Source organism: Jaculus jaculus, chromosome X, assembly GCF_020740685.1.
Source record: "Jaculus jaculus isolate mJacJac1 chromosome X, mJacJac1.mat.Y.cur, whole genome shotgun sequence".
Classification (NCBI taxonomy): Eukaryota; Metazoa; Chordata; class Mammalia; order Rodentia; family Dipodidae; genus Jaculus; species Jaculus jaculus.
In genome coordinates this window covers 112,751,090-112,771,204 of record NC_059125.1, presented here as the reverse complement: position 1 = coordinate 112,771,204, position 20,115 = coordinate 112,751,090, and the positions used below count along the sequence as shown (strand labels likewise).

The 20,115-nt window shown below is 37.4% G+C and overlaps 1 protein-coding gene across 2 annotated transcripts in view; it reads right to left on the bottom strand.

Annotated features, from left to right (window-relative positions):
- Positions 1–6,328: 6,328 nt before the first annotated feature.
- Positions 6,329–20,115, bottom strand: part of Wdr44 (WD repeat domain 44) — a 92,971-nt gene continuing 79,184 nt past the window's right edge. For both annotated transcript variants that reach the window (XM_004671473.2, XM_045140964.1), the window contains 7 exons: positions 17,096–17,218; positions 14,711–14,902; positions 14,411–14,512; positions 14,075–14,190; positions 12,118–12,245; positions 10,567–10,701; positions 6,329–7,390 (listed from right to left, as the gene is read on the bottom strand). In XM_004671473.2, the coding sequence (XP_004671530.1) occupies positions 7,296–7,390; positions 10,567–10,701; positions 12,118–12,245; positions 14,075–14,190; positions 14,411–14,512; positions 14,711–14,902; positions 17,096–17,218 (891 nt within the window). In that variant the 3' untranslated portion in view covers positions 6,329–7,295. The remainder of the gene's footprint in view (positions 7,391–10,566; positions 10,702–12,117; positions 12,246–14,074; positions 14,191–14,410; positions 14,513–14,710; positions 14,903–17,095; positions 17,219–20,115) is intronic.

Genomic DNA, 20,115 nt, shown 5'->3' with positions numbered 1-20,115 from the left:
AGAAGGATCCAGGACTCTGCATAAATGGATAATTTTAGGTCAAGGGCAGAGAATGCAAGATAATCCTGGATAACTGAGAAATGACAAAGTACAGAAGTACTGAAAAGAATAAGAGAAAAAAAGGAAAGAAGAAAGGAAGGGAGGGAGGAACAGAAGGGAGATAAGGGCCATGTTAAAAGGACATAGAATCCAACCTGAAAGAATTTCCAATGGCCAAGAATGGAACAAGATCGATAACCAACTAATGCAGTACTAGATTAGTACTCAAAGAATAAAACAAACATCCAAGTAACAATGTTGATACAAATAAATTATCATTAAATGAATGCACAAGGGAGAATTCTAACTTTTACATAGAGTAAGTTCTAATAACTTATGTAGATACTTGCCTCTCAATGAGGTAGGACTAAACCTCTTCCTATCTTGAGTTTGAGCTATGCTTAAGTGATTCTCTTCTGCTTTGGTTTGGCTTTTAAGAGTCTCCCAAAGACTTATGTGCTAAAGCCCATGGCCCCCTTAGGAAATGGTGGAATCTAGAGGAGGTTAGTGGGCTCCTGCCCTTTCTTCTTCCTTCGTTTTACTCACTTGTCATGAGATAAAAAGGCTTTGCTTGATTACAAATCTTCCATGATGTATTGCCTCACCATAAACACAAAGGACAAACTGATAATATAGATTGGAACACTGTTTTTTATTATTTCATTTTTTAATTTTTTTGAGGTAGGATTTCACTCTATTCAGGATGATCTGTAACTCACTCTATAGTCTCAGGCTGGTCTTGAACTCACAGTGATCTTCATACCTTGGCTTCCCGAGTGCTGGGATTTAAGGGGTGCACCACACCTGGCTTACACTGGACCTTCTAAAACTTTGAGCCAGAATACCAATTTTGCCTTTTCTCTTTATAAGTTGATTATAGTAGGTATTTGCTATTTTGACAGAAAGCTGACCAACAGAACTTTCAGAGAGTTAGGTATGGGTTAGAGTGAGACTCTACCTCAAAAAATAACCACCCCCAACTTTATTGTGGAAAAACTGGACAAGATTACATCAGTGTAAGTCATGTATACCATATGTAGTACCCTGGATGTGAATAAAAAGAGTACTTTAGTGGTCTTCTTCCCCAAAATCTATAACCCCAACTGAATGAATCATATGAAAAACACAGACATGTCCAAATTGAGAGGTATTTGACAAAATACTTAACTAGAACTCCTCAAAGCTGTTGAGTTAATCAAAAGCATGGAGAGTAAAGCCCAAGGATTATATTAAGGCCAAAGATAATATATTCTCAATGAGATCTTGGAACAGAAATAGATCATGAGGTACAAAGAGTGAAATCTAAATAAAGTGAAGAGTTTGATTAACAGTAACAATATTCTTTTTTTTTTTTTTTAAGAAATAGGATCTCACTCTAGCTGAGGCTGACCTGAATGTTACTCTGTAGTTCCAGGCTTGCCTCAAACTCACAGCAGTCCTCCTACCTCTGCCTATCAGGTGCTGGACTGCAGGCATGTACCACCCAATGTATGTTTCTTAATTAAAAAAAAAATGTATAATAGATATGTAAGTCTCAGTGGGGGGGGGATGGGCATAGAGCATACAGGTACCTTTCCTCAACCTCTTTTAAAACCTTTATTCTAAAATAAACTTTTAAAAGCAGAATCTGCACAAATGCAATGTGGCATCCCAATCCGTATCTTAGGACACAAAGAGGACATCAGTGGAAAAATTGGTAAACCAAATAAAATTGACATTTACTTAATATATACTAGTGCTATTTTCTTACTTTTGATGTATGTACTCTGGTAATATAAAATACTAACATTAAGGGAAATTGTGTAAGGAGTGTATGAGAACCCTGTGGGTTTTTTTTGTTTTCATTCTCCTCACCCCAATGCTGAAGATTAAAAACAGGACCTAATATATGCTAAACAAGTACTTCTATAAGAATTCTCTATTTTCTTTGCAACAGTTTTGTAAATCTGTAATGACTATAAAAGAAAAATAACTTAATACATGGCAGATGAATATACAAGACAAATCAATTTCCTAGAAAAACAGTGCAAGAGTACTTTATTTGTTTGGGACATTGTCGTGGTCCTGTTGGATGAATGGGAGTATATTTCTTGTGCATGTATCTACTGTAGAAAGTGGTATGGTACACAAGGGAAGCATGGGCTTCTAGGAAACTAGATGATCCAGATCTGAGTTTCAGAGCTGAAGAAAAACAAGAGAAGTTGGGAAGATGAAGTCTATTAATCAGACTTAGCTCGAAGCATTGACTGTTGAGATTTTGTTTAGAAGGGCTGGGGAGATGGCTCAGTCAGGAAAGTGCTTGCCTTCTACAGTATGAAGACTTACCTTCAGGTTGATTCTAGAACCCACTTCAAAAGTTTGGTGGCATGCACTTGTAATCCCAGGGCTAGTAAGGTAGAGAGAGACAGATTCCTGGGTATCTCTGGCCAGCCAGTCTAGCCCAAGTGATGAGTGAGAGACCCATTTCAAAAAAGGTATACAGGGCTGGAGAGATGCTTAGCAGTTAAGGCATTTGCCTGCAAAGCCAAAGGATCCTGGTTTGACTCTCCAGGACTCACGTAAGCCAGATTCACAAGAGGGCGCAAGCATCTGGATTCTGTCTGCAGTGGCTGGATGCCCTGGCGTGCCCATTCTCTCTCCTCTCCCTCCCTCTCTCTCTCTCAAATAAATAAAATATGTTTTAAAAAGGTATACTCAGGGACATCACCTGATGTTGTCCGAAATACACCCACACCCAAATTTCAGGAAAAAGGCAGGATGGGTACTTCTTTTTTTTTTTTTTTTCTCTCTCTACAAGCTCTTTTACCCAATATAATCCTTGCTACTTATAACATTAGATTAATAGAGTGGCTTGAAAACCATGTGGACTCCATGAGTTACTAAAGGATAGAACACACAGAAATAGGGAGAGAAGGGGATATATCTAGGCCACAACCATAAGACAGTGTTAAGCTCCTGACTTGTTTCTGTGGCCATCTCTACCACACTGTAAGCTCTTTTGGCCCAAGAATTCTCCCTTTTTCATCTCTAGGCCCAGAAGTGTTCTGCACATAATAGGTACTTATACCTACATTTGCTTATAAAGTAAAGTGAGAACCTATAAACCAGCACAACTTGGAAATTTCTTTTTTTTGAAAAAGGCAATCATGATGGGACACACCTGTAATCTCAGCTATCCGGAGGTAGAGGCAGCATGAGGACAGGAATTTAAGGCCATCTTTGGCTACATGATTTCAAGACCAGGCTGGACTACATGATCCTGTCTCAAAAAACATAAGATTGAAAACAGAAAATTTATGAGGAAACAATCCCTAACATGTCTTCACCTTTAGTTCCCATAGTTAGGCAATTAGCTAGAAAGGAGCCATGAGGGGATGAAGATGAAGCTTAAGGGGAGGGGGAAGGGAGATATGTAAGGTAAATGGTAGAATATTGGGGATGGAAAGGTTAAAATATTGTCTGGGGAGAGGAACGGAAGAGATGAAGGCAGATGATTAACTAAAACTAAAGATATTATGAAAAAGCTATAAGAAAACTTAATTCTCTCTCTCTCTCTCTCTTTTTTATTATTATTTTTTTATTTTTTGAGGTAGGGTTTTGCTCTAGCTCAGGCTGACCTGGAAGTCACTATGTAGTCTCAGGGTGGCCTCGAACTCACGGTGATCCTCCTACCTCTTCCTCCCGAGTGCTGGGATTAAAAGAGTATGCCACCACACCTGGCTAGGAAACTTATTTGATAACTAATTAAAAAAAATTAAGCCATGCGTGGTAGCACACACCTTTAATCCCAGTACTCATGAAGGCAAAGGTAGGAGGATTGCTGTGAGTTCGAGGCCACCCTGAGACTACATAGTGACTTCCAGGTCAGCCTCAGCTAGAGTGAGACCCTACCTTGAAACACATACACACTTAAGAACAAAAAAAGAAAGAGCTCTAGTTTAGGCAGAAACTTCTTATGGGATGATTATTGCTGCTTTCAGAAGCTATGGGTTGTTATAGGAAAACCCCAGTGCTGGAGATGGGATACCTCTCAGTGAGTTGCTGATAATTGTGATGAGTTAAATGCAATGTCTCCCAGAGCTTCATGTGTTTTGAATACTTGGTCCCCATCTGGTGGCAATATGGAAAGGCCATGTAGCCTTTGTGAGATGGAGCCTTGCAAAGGTGTGTCACTGGGAAGAACCTTAAGATTTATTATTCCAATCCTATGTATCTCAGTCCTGCTACCTCCCTGTTGATGTGTGATGATGGAAGCCAGTTTCCTGCTTCTGCTATACTTTCCCTGACATGATGAAACTTGCCCTCAAGACTATAAGCTGAAATAGACCCTTTCTTTCCATAAGCTTCTTTTGGTCTAGTGTTTTGACCCAGCAATGAGAAGGGTCATACAGGCCCTGGAGGTCCTTCAAACAAAACAGGCTATTTCCAAGGCTCTTGCTTTCCTAGCAGAACTAGATGTAAAGACATTTGTTGAATGTGCCTACTGGCTAGGCTGTAAGCTTCATACATGCATAATTTCTCTGCAAATCTTTATGTTCTGAGTTATTTACTACCATATTACAAATAAGGAAACAGAAGGTAACAGAGGATAAATAACTTTCCCAAGGAATGTGCTAACCGAGGGAACCAATCCAAGTTTATCTGCCTCTAGAATCTGCTCTTTAAAAAAATTTCCTTAGAGAGAGCACATGTGAGAGAGGGGGAGAGGGGATTGGTGTGCCAGGGCCTCAGCCACCCCACTCGAACTCCAGACACTTGTGCCACCTAGTGGGCATGTGAAATCTTTCACTTTCCTCACCTTTGTGTGTCTGGCTTATGTGGGATCTGGAGAGAGATCTGGCAAGCACCTTAACTGATAAGCCACCTCTTCAGCCCGAATCTGCTTTTTTCTACACACTTATAAAGAGCTTCTAAGATTCATTTTAGGGAAAAGGTTTACCTGTTCTTTTTGTGTGTGTGTGTGTTTGTGTATGTATACATACATACATACATACATGCAATCTCTTTACTAGTGAGTTACATGTCCAGCCTTACTTTTTATCTTTATTTTGAGACAAGGTCCAAGTTGTCCAAGCTGGTCTTGAACTTGGTATGTTGCCCAAGTAGGGCTTGAACTTGTGATCTTCATGTCTCAGATGAGACTATGGGTATGCACCACACTGACCAACTTCTCTGTATTCATTCTGATGCTTATTTTGTAAACACACTTTCTGATTTTTGTTTTGCCTTTTTTTCTTTTTGTTGTTTTTTTGTTTTGTTTTGTTTTTCGAGGTGGGGTCTCACTCTAGCCCAGGCTGACCTGGAATTCACTACGGAGTCTCAGGGTGGCCTCGAACTCATGGCGATCCTCCTACCTCTGCCTCCCAAGTGCTGGGATTAAAGGCATGCGCCACCACGCCCAGCCGATTTTTAACTTTTATATAGTGATAGCAAGTGTTAGTACTATGCTTTTAAACCTGCATCTAAATTAAGTAACTGTACAGCACATACCAAAAAATATCCATACAACAATACACAACTATCTATATATAGTTGAACTAGCCAATGTCACAGCAGGCTACTGGTGTTCAGGGAGAAGTCAGTGAACACAGGCTGCTTTACAGTTGACATCAAGTTCAAAGCAGTGGCACTGATCTGCCACCCAGACTTTTAAGAATAAAGAAAAAATAATGTAATTGGTTAGAAAACCAATGACTAACAATTCAATGTCAGATAGAGTACAGGAGAGTGAGGGAGGCATGAGAGAAAGCATTTTGTCGGGCACAGTGGCACATGCCTGCAGTCCCAGCTACTTGGGAAGCTAAGGCAGAAGGATCACTTGAGTCTAGAAGTTCTGGGCTGTAGTGTGCTATGCTGATTGGGTGTCTGCACTAAGTTTAGCATCAATGTGGCGACCTCCTGGTAGCAGGGGACCACCAGGTTGCCTAAGGAGGGGTGAATCGGCACACTTTGGAGACAAAGCATTTTCAAAAGGAGGAAGGAAAATGACATGCAATTAAAGAAAAAGCCTACACTCCTCCAAGACTATGTTAGAATAACAAGGATATGATGGTGACTCCCCAGCAACTCACTTACTTACTGGATACAAGTGCAGTAATGAATATTTCAACATAGGTGCCTCTTAGTAGTATTCACTTAAGAATTAGATTTGAAATGTTTTCAAGGCATGTAGCAAATGCACCATAACTTAGGACTCTAAAATCTCGCCTTTTGTTATCAAGTTATTAAGACAAGAGTTTGTTTTTCTGGCATCCCTTGACTTTCTGAAATAATTGGAAAATAAGTCACATTTAACAAGTGTGGATGACCAACTTTAATATATTTAATTTTCAGAAACATATGCTAACCATCAACAACATGACCAGGGTTCCACTGACCCTGATGTTATTTCATTTGGTTCATTATATTGATATTTACAAAGGCTTTCAAATTCAACAACACAACACAAAACAGCTTAGTTTTAAAAACTACAATGTTTTAAAAAAAATGTAAACAGTTTGTTTTTACATTATTGTAAAAAAGAAGACTCACTCCTTAATGTGGCTTATTTTTTTAAGTGAGCAAAGCCTGGTGCTCATGGATAAAGAATGAAAAGAATTCTTTACATAGAAACATTGTGCTCCAGTGTGGCAAAGAAAAAAAATTATATATACACACATTACAAAGGAAAGAATAATTCCACAATTTAGACCACAAAAAATCTTGTCCCCAAATTGAGAAATTTATAAAAAAAAAACATTTATACATGGTAATTGACCTATTGAAAACCTATATAACATTTTCAAAACAATAATTCGGTCAAAATATAACACATTTCTTAAAAATGAAATTTTGTGCAAAAGAAATTTTAGAGCTAGAAATATGACTACCCCCCAGTAAGAGGCTAAAAGAGCCACTTAAATAATTTAACTTTGTTAGACTTAGTGCATGTAACCAAAAGGCACGCACATGTGATTAATATATTAATATCTTTCATGCAGAAACCTGCGCATGTTCATATTTATATAACAAAAACACAAACATAACAAAACATAAAGCCTAATGCTTGGCAATGTTAATCTAGCCACATTCTTTTCGAGTCTAGCAGTCTAGGGGTTCCTAGATCACTAACACTGCCTCTCAAAAAATATATTATATTTGAACAACTCTCAATAAAAGTTAAAAAATGATGTTAGTCTGAAACACTATAATACTTTTTTTCAGTTCTGATATATATAGAAACTTACTGATATGTTTATTTTAAATGATATTTCAAATTACGATACAGTTTTCCTTTTATTAATAAACACTTTGATTGCTCCAGTGAAGTCAGCAGAGAGAAGAACTTCCGTGGTTTCTGTCTTCACAGTACCTTAAAAGCATAGGAAAAAAAAAAAAGGTTTTAAAGGACTAGGTAGTCTGCTGGCAGCACTACCATATGTCCATGGCATCTGATTTGCTGCAGAACCCTTTATCTTCCTGCAGTACTTTTCCTCCTATTTGAGGCTTACTTCCACTTACTTTTTCCCAGGTGTACTTTTCCTGGCTAGTGGATGTTACAGATCCTTGAGACCAGGATGCCTGGATTTACTCCCAGGGAACCTAGGCCTCTAAGTCATTTAACGTTTCCACTCAGGCTAGTGTGTTATTCAACCTCAGGATTAGAATGGGATCAGCTGGATAAGTCTGTTGCTAACAGGGGTCACAGATAATTCTGTTGCAAACAGGCGTCACTAATGAGGTTCAAAATTAGGCTGACTGTACCACTGGCATACTGAAACTATCATGAAATGAAGTACACATGTGTGCTCTGTTAATGCTGACAGCAATTTTCACCTTTATGGTCCATACTGATTACCTACCTATGTAGCTATACTGATAGGTAAAACGGTTTCCTTCCACATCTGCCAGTTGTATAAAAGTATTTAACAAATAAATTCCTTGTAACTAAATTGATATGTAAGTAAAAACTGTGGTTGTAGAAACACTGATGACTAGTATAAGCTTTCTTTGTAAAGTTGAATCCAGGATGAGTCAGACATAATAGTTTCCCTCTCATGCATTAAAAGCATATTCTAAATCTTTGAACACTCCTGACCACCCCACCTTGGTAAATCTTTTTTTTTTTTTTTGGAACTAGGGTCTCACTCTAGCCCAGGCTGACCTGGAATTCACTATGTAGTCTCAGGGTAGCCTCAAACTCACAGCAATCTTCCTACTTCTGCCTCCCAAGTGTTGGAATTAAAGGTGTGTGCCACCATGCCTGCCCCGCCCACCCCGTATATCCTCAAAAGCAAGCAGTATAGCAGTAGCAATAGTAAAGAACTCATATGTATGAGGTTGGTTAAAGAAGAAAATAAAACACAGGTACAGGGCTGGAGAGATGGCTTAGCGGTTAAGCGCTTGCCTGTGAAGCCTAAGGACCCTGGTTCGAGGCTCGGTTCCCCAGGTCCCACGTTAGCCAGATGCACAAGGGGGCGCACGCGTCTGGAGTTCGTTTGCAGAGGCTGGAAGCCCTGGCGCACCCATTCTCTCTCTCTCCCTCTGTCTGTCTTTCTCTCTGTGTCTGTCGCTCTCAAATAAATAAATAAAACATTAAAAAAATTAAAAAAAACCACAGGTACATAATGCTTTATAAGACTCAATAATAAGAGTCAGGTGTACTGGGTTAAGCCTATAATTCCAGCATTAGGAAGACTGAGGCAGGAGGACTGCCATGAGTTCAAGGCAAGCTTAGAGTACATAGTGAGTACCAAGCCAGTCTGGGCTATAGAATGAGACCACTTTACACAGTTATCTTTAGTTCTCATCACAATAATATAAAATCAGTTCACTCCTACCTGGTTTGGAGGTAATACATGAAAACTGAGGTTCAAACTGCCAAATGTCAGGAAGAAAGGAAGAGGGCAAGTGGATATGTTTTATACTCTCATAATCTGGGTTTAATAATTTGTTCTTACATTTTAGCTAGATAGTACAAATCACGAGACACACATTTGAAAAATAAATCATTAAAATTTGTAACTCAGATGGAGAGATAAATCAGTGGTCAAAGTACTTGCTTTCAAATCCTGAGATTGGGGCTCCATTCTATAGTACACACATAAGGCTAGATGCAGAGTGGCACATTTATCTGGAGTTCCTTTGCAGTGGCTAGAGGCCCTGGCATGCCCTATGTATATATGTGTGTATGTATGTATGTATTCATTCTCTCTCTCTCTCTCTCTCTCTCTCTCTCTCTCTCTCTACCTTGCTCTCTCTTCTTACAAATAAATAAATAAAATAGTTAAAAAATAGTGACTCTTCAAAGAGGACCCCATTAGTTCATGGAACCTTGTTAGTGTAGTAAAGTAAGAAGGCTTTCTTAAAGAGTGTACATTTACTTTTTAATTGTTTGAAAAGCTAGTATTTCCTATACAATGAGCAGAAGGAAATGCATAGAGTGTAAAAGCAAATAACACAATTAAAAAAAAAAACCTTAAGTAACAAGTCAGAACAGAGAAATTTTGAGAAGGAAAGAAAGAAAACATAAAGCAATGTTCAGGCATTTGGGAAACATTTCACAATTCTGATGTGGCTTATTTTAAAGTCTTGAAAGAATTGCTAGGTTGTAAATCATCTTTGTTATAACACTTTTTCTTCAAATGGAATAGCATGCAGAGTGAGAGGATAGTATAAATAATACTGGAAGGGAAATTAGTTGAGATTAAAATGCTTGAGAACTTTTCAGCATTAAAACACTTTTGGAAGTATCCATCCTCTGCATATCATACCTATTGCCATGATTTATAGTGTGTAGAGTAAGAAAAACCATTCAATAAATTATTCTAGAACTTATTTTCATAAAACAAACTTATTTTTACAAACTACTAGTCCAAATCTTCATGTTCTCAGCATCCTGTAATAAATAATTAACTGTTATTCACTACTACTTATTGACAGTTTCTTTTCACTTCCCAATCTGAACCTTTTATATAATGGAGATTATTACTCATGCTCAAAGCATACTATAGGTGGCAAGAAATTTCACTTATAAACAGTGGCCTATATCAAGCTGTGAATTTGTAGAAAGTTAAACAGAACCTTGCTTTCATATAAATTTCTTCCATTTAGCCAGCAAATATTTATTAAACACCAACTACAGGTACTGTGCTAGATGACAACATTAAATGAAACATTTAAAATCTCTCTCCCTCTAAAGATTATAATCTGCTGGAAGAAACAGATTATAAGGTTTGTATTTACAGATTTTGTTTCATTTCTCTAAAAAGAACACTGTCTATAAAAATTATGAATTTCTAATATTCCATTAATTCTTAGGTGAATTTAAAATAAGACACATGCAAGAACTGTTACTGAAATGATCAGAAACAGACATTTGATAAATATTAAGATATACACAAGATCTAAACTTATGGATATTTTCAATAAAATGTTTCAAAAAAAGATGTACACAAGAAATGTTCTTTAAAAATTTTTTCTTACTATGCCAGTGAGTCTAAGTGTTGACTACACAAAATGTATGACAAGTAAAGTATAGGTATTTACCAGTACTTGTGGTATCTAAGACTTCAGAATCTTCAGTTTTATCACTCCCTTCAGGTTTTTCAGATTGCACATCCAAAGATAACATCAAACTTGGGTTTGGAGCAAATATGGCTGATGTAACAACTGCATTATGAGCTGGGAGAAAATTTATTTCAGGATAATTGACAAATTTGATACTAAGAACCAGGACAAAAAGATAATATGACAGATATCTTTCAAAGCTAACATATAAGTATGCTGTATGTCAAATATCCTTATAAACTAACAGAAGTAACTAAGACTAAAGTCATATACAGGTTGTACGACTGTAACTTTTCCAGTTTTAGTTGAGAATAAATTACTTCTTCTGAAATGTCTTTATGAATTGATTCTAATGTATCAGTGGAAAGCAGGATGTATCCTACTCTAAGTTACTCCAAATTGTGTGAAACAGTGGCTTTCAGGGTATGCCTTGTTCTAGGTGACTTCATTTTACAGGCAATATTTGGTTCCATTTTGAGTGCAAGTGCAAATACCAGCAGCTGCCCAACAGCACCCATGAGGCAGGAACTGATAATTTACTTTTTCCTACAAGTAAAAAGATACAACCTGTAAACTTAACCAAAGTAGATTGGGAACATGTGAGTATATGGGCATATTAGAACCTTATCAGAAAAAAAAGCAAACAAATGAAAACATGCTAGTGGAATTCTATGAGCACACAAGATTTGATGAAGGGTGCAAGACCCTCATCTATATCCCCATTAAAAAAGGGCACCTAACACTGTGTTGTCAATGGCCCCAGGGACAGATGTTCCCAGGTTTTCAGCTCAGTTCATTCTCTACTGCTTGGGCCCACTCAAATTGTCTGTTACCTATCCATCTGTTACATCAGTCCAGACCAGATCCTGCACCTTGCCTCCATGGCCCTATGTTCTGCAGCTTGGCTTGACCCTGTGACCCTACAACCCTACAGATTGGTTTTGGGAGCCTCCAGTGGCTCTTCAACTTGGTCTGCTAATATCTTTTTTTTTTTTTTTTTTTTTTGAGGTACGGTCATTGTAGCCCATGTTGATCTGGAATTTACTACATAGTCTCAGGGTGGCCTCAAACTCTCAGCGATCCTCCTACCTCTGCCTCCTGAGTGCTGGGATTAAAGGCATGTGACACCAATGCCTGGCTTGGTCTGTTACTATCTTATGTAACCACCTGTGGCGATTTGTTTTTGCAACTTATAGCCTGTGTCTCAACATTTTGTAGACATTCTGTACCAGAATATATGTGTGCATACCCCACAGGTACTATTACTATGATGTGTGTGATCTGAGAGCTAATAGAGAATTAAGATTGGAATGAAAGAACCTATGTTTGTCAGTGGTCAGCTATCAAGGGAAATCCAGACTACTAGGCAAATTGCAGCTAGAAAAACTTGACAAAGTTTGTGATTTACTGCTATTCAACAAATTCTCACATTGAGGAAAGACACAAATGCTTCTGTATGTGTTTTGTGACAGACTTCTACTTTATTCACTTAGAAGATATTTATAATATAGTAAGCTGGTATTTACTTACCTTTAATACCTTCCCAGAAGTCATTACGATCTCTCCTGACTGAAGTAAACTTGCTTAGGTCATGGTAAGTACTCCATATGTACACATATTTATCTTCTGAACCACTAACAAGGTAAGTAAAGTCATGGCTATATTTAAGGAAGACAGATAAAAATATGAAAAGAAAAAATAAGGTTTCCATCTTAATTTAAAATAGCCAAAACAAGATGGGTGTGGTGACACACACCTTTAATCCCAGCACTAGAGAGGCATAGGTAAGAGATCACCATGAGTTCGAGGCCACCCTCAGACTACATAGTTAATTCCAGGTCAGCCTGGGCCAGAGTGACACCTGTCCTCAAAAAAAAGAAAGTAGTAAAAATGACCCCCAAGGGAACTTGGTGGAAACTAGATTCACCTTCACATTCTACAGATTCTGAATGAGAAGGTTTAATGTGAAGGCAGGTCTTTGTTTTATTAGTTCATTGCTACTCACTTGTTCCACCACTTTTAAGAGTGACTATATCTCTTGGGACACTCAGGTTAATCTGTGAGGAGGAATATTAACTATTGTTGACATTTAAAAAAATTATTTATTTGAGAGAGAAGCAGAGAGAGAGAGGGAGAGAAATGGAGAAAGACAGAGACAGAATGGTCACACCAGGGCCTCCAGCCACTGCAAACAAACTCCATACACATGTGCCACCTTGCGCATTTGGCTTACATGGGTCCTGGGGAATCAAACCTAGGTCTTTTGGCTTTGCAGGCAAGCACCTTAACCATGAAGCCATCTCCCCAGCCCATTGTTGACATTTTAAAGCACTATTTGTTAGTGCTGGGGACTCAATACAAGGCTTCATGTATTTAGCTCTACCACTCAGCCACATGGAAAGCCACATGGCATATTTATTTTCATCAAAGCTCTATTAACTGATGATGATAGTGATGTTAGTTAGCTAATAACTAGGGAAATAATGGCTTAAGGGATCAGAGAGGCAGAATCCTTACCAACTCAATTACTGGGCAACTATTATGTAATTGAAAAAGAAAAGAACTAGCCAGGCATGGTGGCGCACGCCTTTAATCCCAGCACTCGGGAGGCAGAGGTAGGAGGATCACCGTGAGTTCGAAGCCACCCTGAGACTCCATAGTGAATTCCAGGTCATCATGGGCTAGACTGAGACCCTACCTTGAAAAAGCAAAAAAAGCAAAAAAAAAAAAAAAAAAAAAAGAAATGAGCCAAGCATGGTGGCACACGCTTTAATCCTGGCTATCAGGGAGGCAGAGGTAGGAGGATTGCTATGAGTTCGAGGCTGCCCTGAGACTACATAGTGAATTTCAGGTCACCCTGGGCTAGAGCAAGACCCTACCTTGAAAAAATTAAGGAAACAAACTGATTTTTAAAAAGAGTATAAAGAAAGAGAATTAGAAAGAAGAAAAGCCAAGCAGGTACTCTTATTTGAGGTAAGCCTACAGATCCCAAATTTAAAAGTTTAAACAATAATGATAAGTAAAGGTATAAACACAGGACATTTTGCTTAAGGCTTTTTTACCCCATGCACCTAAACTGATCAAGAGCATGTATGGGGGGGGGATTTTCTCTTAAAAGCTTACATAAAAATTCAAAAGTAAAAATTCTGGAACTGAGAGTTTCTAAGTCTTGTTCTGCAACTGTGACTTTAAGTTAATCACTTGATGTTCTGGGCTTTGGTTTATCTAGAGAATAGCAATAATTTTAATCCTTTTGGTTGGCTTGTTTTTTTTCAAGGTAGGGCTTCACTCTAGTCTAGTAATCACAATTCTTATCTACCATGCAGGTAGACAAAGTAAGTGTTGTATGAAAATACAATGAGATACCAGGTATAAAAGTATAAAGACACTAAAAACCCCATAAAAACCCAAGGTACAGATCAATGAAAAAATGGAAGAAGGGTAGAAACATTCTGAACCATTTAGGGATTTCTCAATGCCAATTTACCTGAAACTTGCTTTGATCTGGCTACTGCTATTGACATAACCCTTATACTTCATGGATAGTGATAAGTCTCTCAGATCATACAGTCTGATTCTGGAGTCATTTGAGGTTACCAGTATCTAAACATAAATCAAAGAAAAAAATTAAAATATTAATCATATTTTAATAAAAATTAAGCTATAACTCCAAAGAATTTCATATGCATATAAAACAAATACCAAAATTAGAAAACAGTCTTATTCTACAACAAAAAATGTACATTCTGTGCCCAAATATTAAAACTAATTTTCAGGGATCTCTACATAGTGTGGAGAGAAATGGTTTGGAATATTACAGTACCTTATTTTCTCCAGGTAAAGGTTCAATGCCAGTAATTTTTCTTCCAACCTTGTTGCGCCCTCTGGTAGATCGAACATGTATTTGTGTATGGTATTTTAGGTGCTAAAATGAAATAAAAATACCCAGATTAGAAGAAAACACAAAGATCATCTAATCTAATTCTTAGACAAAGATGGCATTACTTGCTATAATTTATAAATGAAGCAGTTAAATGCCAGGGAGGATAAACAACTTGTCTAAAATCATGAAAGTCTTTTTATTAATACTCAATTTTGTAGTTAACACATGATAATCACTTACCTCTGTATCATAGAAAATACATCTACCATCATATGTCCCAATTACAGCATATTTGCCATTCTGACAAAAATTTGCAGCTGTGATCAATTTTGTCTGACCATCTACTTCATTCCATAAAGCCACTTTTTTGTCAGGTATGTTCCAAAGGCGGAGCTTTCCATCTAATGACCCACTCAGAAAATACCTGTCATCCTAAAAAGTGATAAAAAGAGTTTTAATTTTTACCATATCAAGGAAGTCTTAGCAAATCACAACATTAAGCTGTTATAAATAAGATTTTAAAATGTAATCTCATCTTCAAGTATTTGTTATTGCCTTTTTCTTCTTCTTTTTGGTAAGGGGATGCTGGAGATTCAACCTAGGCCCTCATATATGAAGGCAAGTACTCTGTCACTGAACTAGACTTACTCCTAGTCCCAAAGCACTGTTTTTGAGCAAACATTACTTTATGCACTAAAAATGATGACAATTAGAAATGTCAGCATTCAATTTGGAGAAATGGAATTCTAGCCACTTTAGCAATTTTCACAGAGATGAGGAACTGACTAGAAATGTAACCATCCATCAAATGAGGGCAGGGAAAGTCAACATAGGGTCAGCTCAAGTTCTCAACTTCTTTTAATCTAGCTAGTGGAGTTGGCACCAACATGTGATTTACCTGGTGCTTACAATTACAGGAAACTAAAGGTAATTTAGTCTTAAATATTTGGTGGCTCGATGCCATACAGGTATGTAACAGACCTATAGTTTCATGAGAGTAGATTTTTCTACTTTGTTTGAAATCAGATGAAATACATTGTTTTTTGAGACAGGGTCTCAGTACATAGCTCAGGTTTCTCTCAAACATATTATAAGGTAGCCTAGGTGATCACAAATTCAGATTATCCTTGTCTCAGCATCTCAAGTTCTGGGACTACTGACATATATACCACCAAATTTGTGAAATACTTCCTTTCTGAAAGTTAAGATATTGAAGGATTTTAGATCAGAATAACAATGTGATCCTAGGCTCAATGTTACACATATGTAGTAAGACTGAGACACAAGGATCATTAGAAGCCAGGAATTTGATTCCTGCTGAAAAAAACAGTGAAACTTTATCTCAAAAAGAAGAAACAGTGCTGAAGAGATTGCTCAGTGGTTAAGGTGCTTGCCTGCAAAGTCCAAAGACCAGGATTTGATTCCCCAGTACCCATGTTAAGGCAAATGCACTAAATGTGGTGCATGCATCTGGAGTACATTTGCAGCAGCTGGAGTCTATGGCATACCCATTCTCTCTCTGTCTCTGCTTACAAACAAATAAATATTTTTTTAAATAAAAAAATATTTTAGAGGGGGAGGAATTGGTGTGCCAAGGCCTCAGCCACTGCAATCAAACTCCAGATGCTTATGCCACCCACCCAGTGGGCATGTGAAATCTTGCACTGGCCTCACTTTGGAGCATCTGGCTAACATGGGATCTGGAGAGCTGAACATGTGTCCTTAGGCTTCACAGGCAAGCGCCTTAATCACTAAGCCATCTCTCCAGCCCAATAAATATTTAAAAACAAAACAAAAAAAGAAACAACCAAAAAATAAGATGACAATGTTTTCAAACATTCAGTATGTATTCAGGATATCTTATAATGAAATTTGGTTTTTGTCTATTTCACCAAGTGCCTTTAACCACTGAACTATCTCCCCAAACCAGGTCTTTGTCTATTTCTGTCTTTTCAACTTTGTCTCTTCCTTCTTCAACCTTGTGTAATATATTTCCCTTAACCATTTTACACCTGATGTTTCCTTCCTTTTTATCTTCTGACACAAGTGTCTTTCTATGTAGCCCATTCTAGTCTCAAACTCATGATCCTACTACCACAACCTCTTAAGTGTTAGGATTACAGGCATGTGCCACAATACCCAGCTGTTTCTTCTTTCTCTATCTCTACTATTTGTCAACTTTAACAGGATACTTATATTTTACCAAACATAGATTATTAAATGTTACATTTTACTATTACATTTAGACTATAACTTCCCCACTTATAATGCAGATTGCCAGAATATTTATTTCCTTTCCCACTTTTTTTTTTGTTTTTTTTTGAGGTAGGGTTTCACTGTAGCTCAGGCTGACCTAGAATTCACTATGTAGTCTCAGGGTGGCCTCAAACTTATGGCGATCCTCCTACCTCTGCCTCCCGAGTGCTGGGATTAAAGGTGTATATCACTATGCTCAGATTCCTTTCCCATTTTTAAAACAAAATGGAACAGTAATTTAAGTTGTTCTTAATTATCTGGCTACTAGGCTATTAATCATTTTTTTTTTCTTGTGGCCCAACTGCCTCCCAGAAAAACCAAGTTCTCTCATTTTTCCTTTTAACAAGTCTAAAAGGATACACTACTTACTCTTGGATGGAAAGCGATGGCAGTAACAAAATCTATATGTTGAAAACAGCAAAGGCATTCTCTTCTAGAAATATGCCATAACCTGACAGTTTTATCCATAGAAGAAGAAAGCAGAAAGTAGTTCTATGGAGAAAATGATATTTGTTATTTTACTACCATATAAAAAACTAATTATACAATAAAATTAAACTTTTAGATTTATTATTCAGTTTTATATACCTTCAACATCAGAAAGAACAAGATTATTCCAATTTACTTAAAAATTTTAACTTTTCTCAAAATGTTATTTAGAATATTTCACCTACTATAAGACCTTTTCATATTACCTACTATTGAATTAATATGAATCTTACCAAGTATGATGATAAATGTCAGGCACTAGTTGAGGACTAAAGAGTACCTTAGTTGTTTTTCTGCATATATTGAAACTTAGCTATGAATATATAGCATCTATTTATTTTGGTTCAGTTATTTTCCACACTGGCAAAACTGGTGAATTCTAACTTACATGGATCCTATTTGTCACTTAAATACTATTCTATAATGCAGCATGGGAACAAAAAATTATTGTGCTCCTGTCATACACTAGGCAAAAGAAGAAATTGTTAAACCTTTCAAAATAGATCATAGACCCTTCAAAAAATAGCTATCTTAGGCATTACAATGGCTCCATTGCCCTAGAACCAAACATTGCTCTGTCAAAAGCTTCCAGGTAGCAGAAGTTCAGTAACTTCTACACATAATCTATTTAAGAGAAGAACCATGTATTACACTGAATGAAGAAACTCAAACAGGTCTTTAGTAGTTTTTGAAATGCAATGACTAAAGGTGATAAATCAAGGAAATAACATTTATTGAGTACATACAACTTGCTCAGCATTGTTTCACTATAGTACAGTAATTGTGTGAGCAATGAGACAAAGAGAGGTAAACTACCTTGCCTACAGTTATGCAACCTGTCAGTGGGAGAGCTAGATCTCAAATTCAGGTGGTCTGGCCCTAGTTCTGGGCTCTAACCATGTTCTACGGAGTTCAGAAAAATAACCAAAATACTTCCTTGTCTGCTAAGAGTAATTAAAATTCTTTAAGTTTTGTCTTGCCAAGGCAAGGCAGGAAAATACTGAGTTCAAGGCCACCAGGCTATAAAGCAAGTCCCTTTGAAAAGCACACACATACATACACAACAAAATTTAGGGGTTAGGGGGTGGCAACTCAGTGGAAAAGCACTTGCCAGGTATAGAGTTTCATTCCCAGCATCAGAAAACAAAGAAAAAAAGAAAAAGAAAAAGAGGATGATCTACAATAGTGTTTAGGAGATAGTTAATAATTACTTTTACTTTCAAGATGATCCACTTACAGACAAGCCTTAAAGAGCATATGTAGTTTGGATTACAGTTTCTAGTGATTAACAGCATTAAACCTATGGGATAAACTTCCTTAAAAATGGCTTTAGGGCTGGAGGGATGGCTTAGCAGTTAAGGCATTTGCCTGTAAAGCCAAAGGACCCAGGTTCAATTTCCCAGGACCCACGTTAGCCAGATACACAAGGAGGCACATGCATCTGGAGTTTGTCTGCAGTGGCTGGAGGCCCTGGCGTGCCCATTCTCTTTCTTTCTCTCTTTCCCTGTCAAATAAAAAAAATAAATAAAATATTTTAAAAAATGGCTTTAGCCAGGCGTGGGGGCACATGTCTTTAATCAGCACTAAGGAGGCAGAGGTAGGAGAATTGCTGTGAGTTCTAGGCCACCCCGAGACTACAAAGTGAATTCCAGATCAGCCTGGCTACATTGAGACTCTACCTTGAAAAACAAAAGCAAAAACAAAAAACAAAAACAAAAAAAATGGCTTTATTCAAGGATGGGGTACAGCTCAGTGGCAGAGTGTGTGCTTAGCATACATAAGGCCCCAGGGTCAATGCCCAGCACTAAAACCAAACAAATAATTTCAGCAAAATAAAATTTGTCTTTATTCAGTTCCTGCTTCATGTGTATGAAAGAGACATGAAGACATCCCAAAAATATTAAGTGCAGGTCTTAAAGAAATGTTGAGTTGTATTCTAAGTCACAAGGTTTATACTCAACAAATTCTTATCAAATAAATAAAATTAATTTCTTGAATTAAACAAGCAATAATTTTGGGGAGTCACAAAAATCATATCCAAACTGAAGTTCTATACCCATAACTAGTCTTATGATCCTTGTACTGGTCAGAATCCAGCTGCCTCATTCCACACAAGGAAAAATCCTTTATTCCATAGTTGTTACTTCAAGATTCAACATGGTAATTCTTGTTTGCCTTTTATTCATTTTTGCCTTTTTGAAACTTATTTATTATTTTTCATGTAGGTTATAGTCTTATATCCCCCTCACCCCTAGTTCCCATTTCCCTGAAGACCCTCCTCAGTAGGGTTCATAGGAGTTCACTGTGGGGTAATTAAGGCCTCTGTCAGTTTTTTTTTGGGGGGGGTATGCCTCAGGATATATATATATATTTTTTTTGAAGTAGGTAAGTTGTACCTCAGGATGACCTGGAATTCACTATGTAGTCTCAGGGTAGCCTTGAACTGACAGTGATCCTTCTACTTCTGCCTCCAAAGTACTGGGATTAAAGGTGAGTGTCACCATGTCCAGCTTGTCTCATGCTATTTCTAATGACTCTGTGACTTTTACAATCTCCCCACCCCCTCTTATGTAATAATCCCTGAGCCTTGGTGGGTGGGTTAGCAGTTTGTTTTTAGTGTTGAGTTTTCTGTAGCCTCTTTATTTCTTAAACAAGGTAATTCTTGTTAGCTGGCACAAAATAAGTCTTCAGCTATAGAAAACTCACTATAAACACAGACCATGATAGACAGACATGAAGAGCACCAACAGTGAAATAGGATTTGGTCCCCACTATAGAAGGACTTGGACTACTGTAAACAAGACCTAGGAATGGATATAGGTAACACACTGTTCAATAAAAAAATGAACGCATATATGAAGAGTATAAGATATTGGAAAGAGCAATTTACTGAAGCAGGT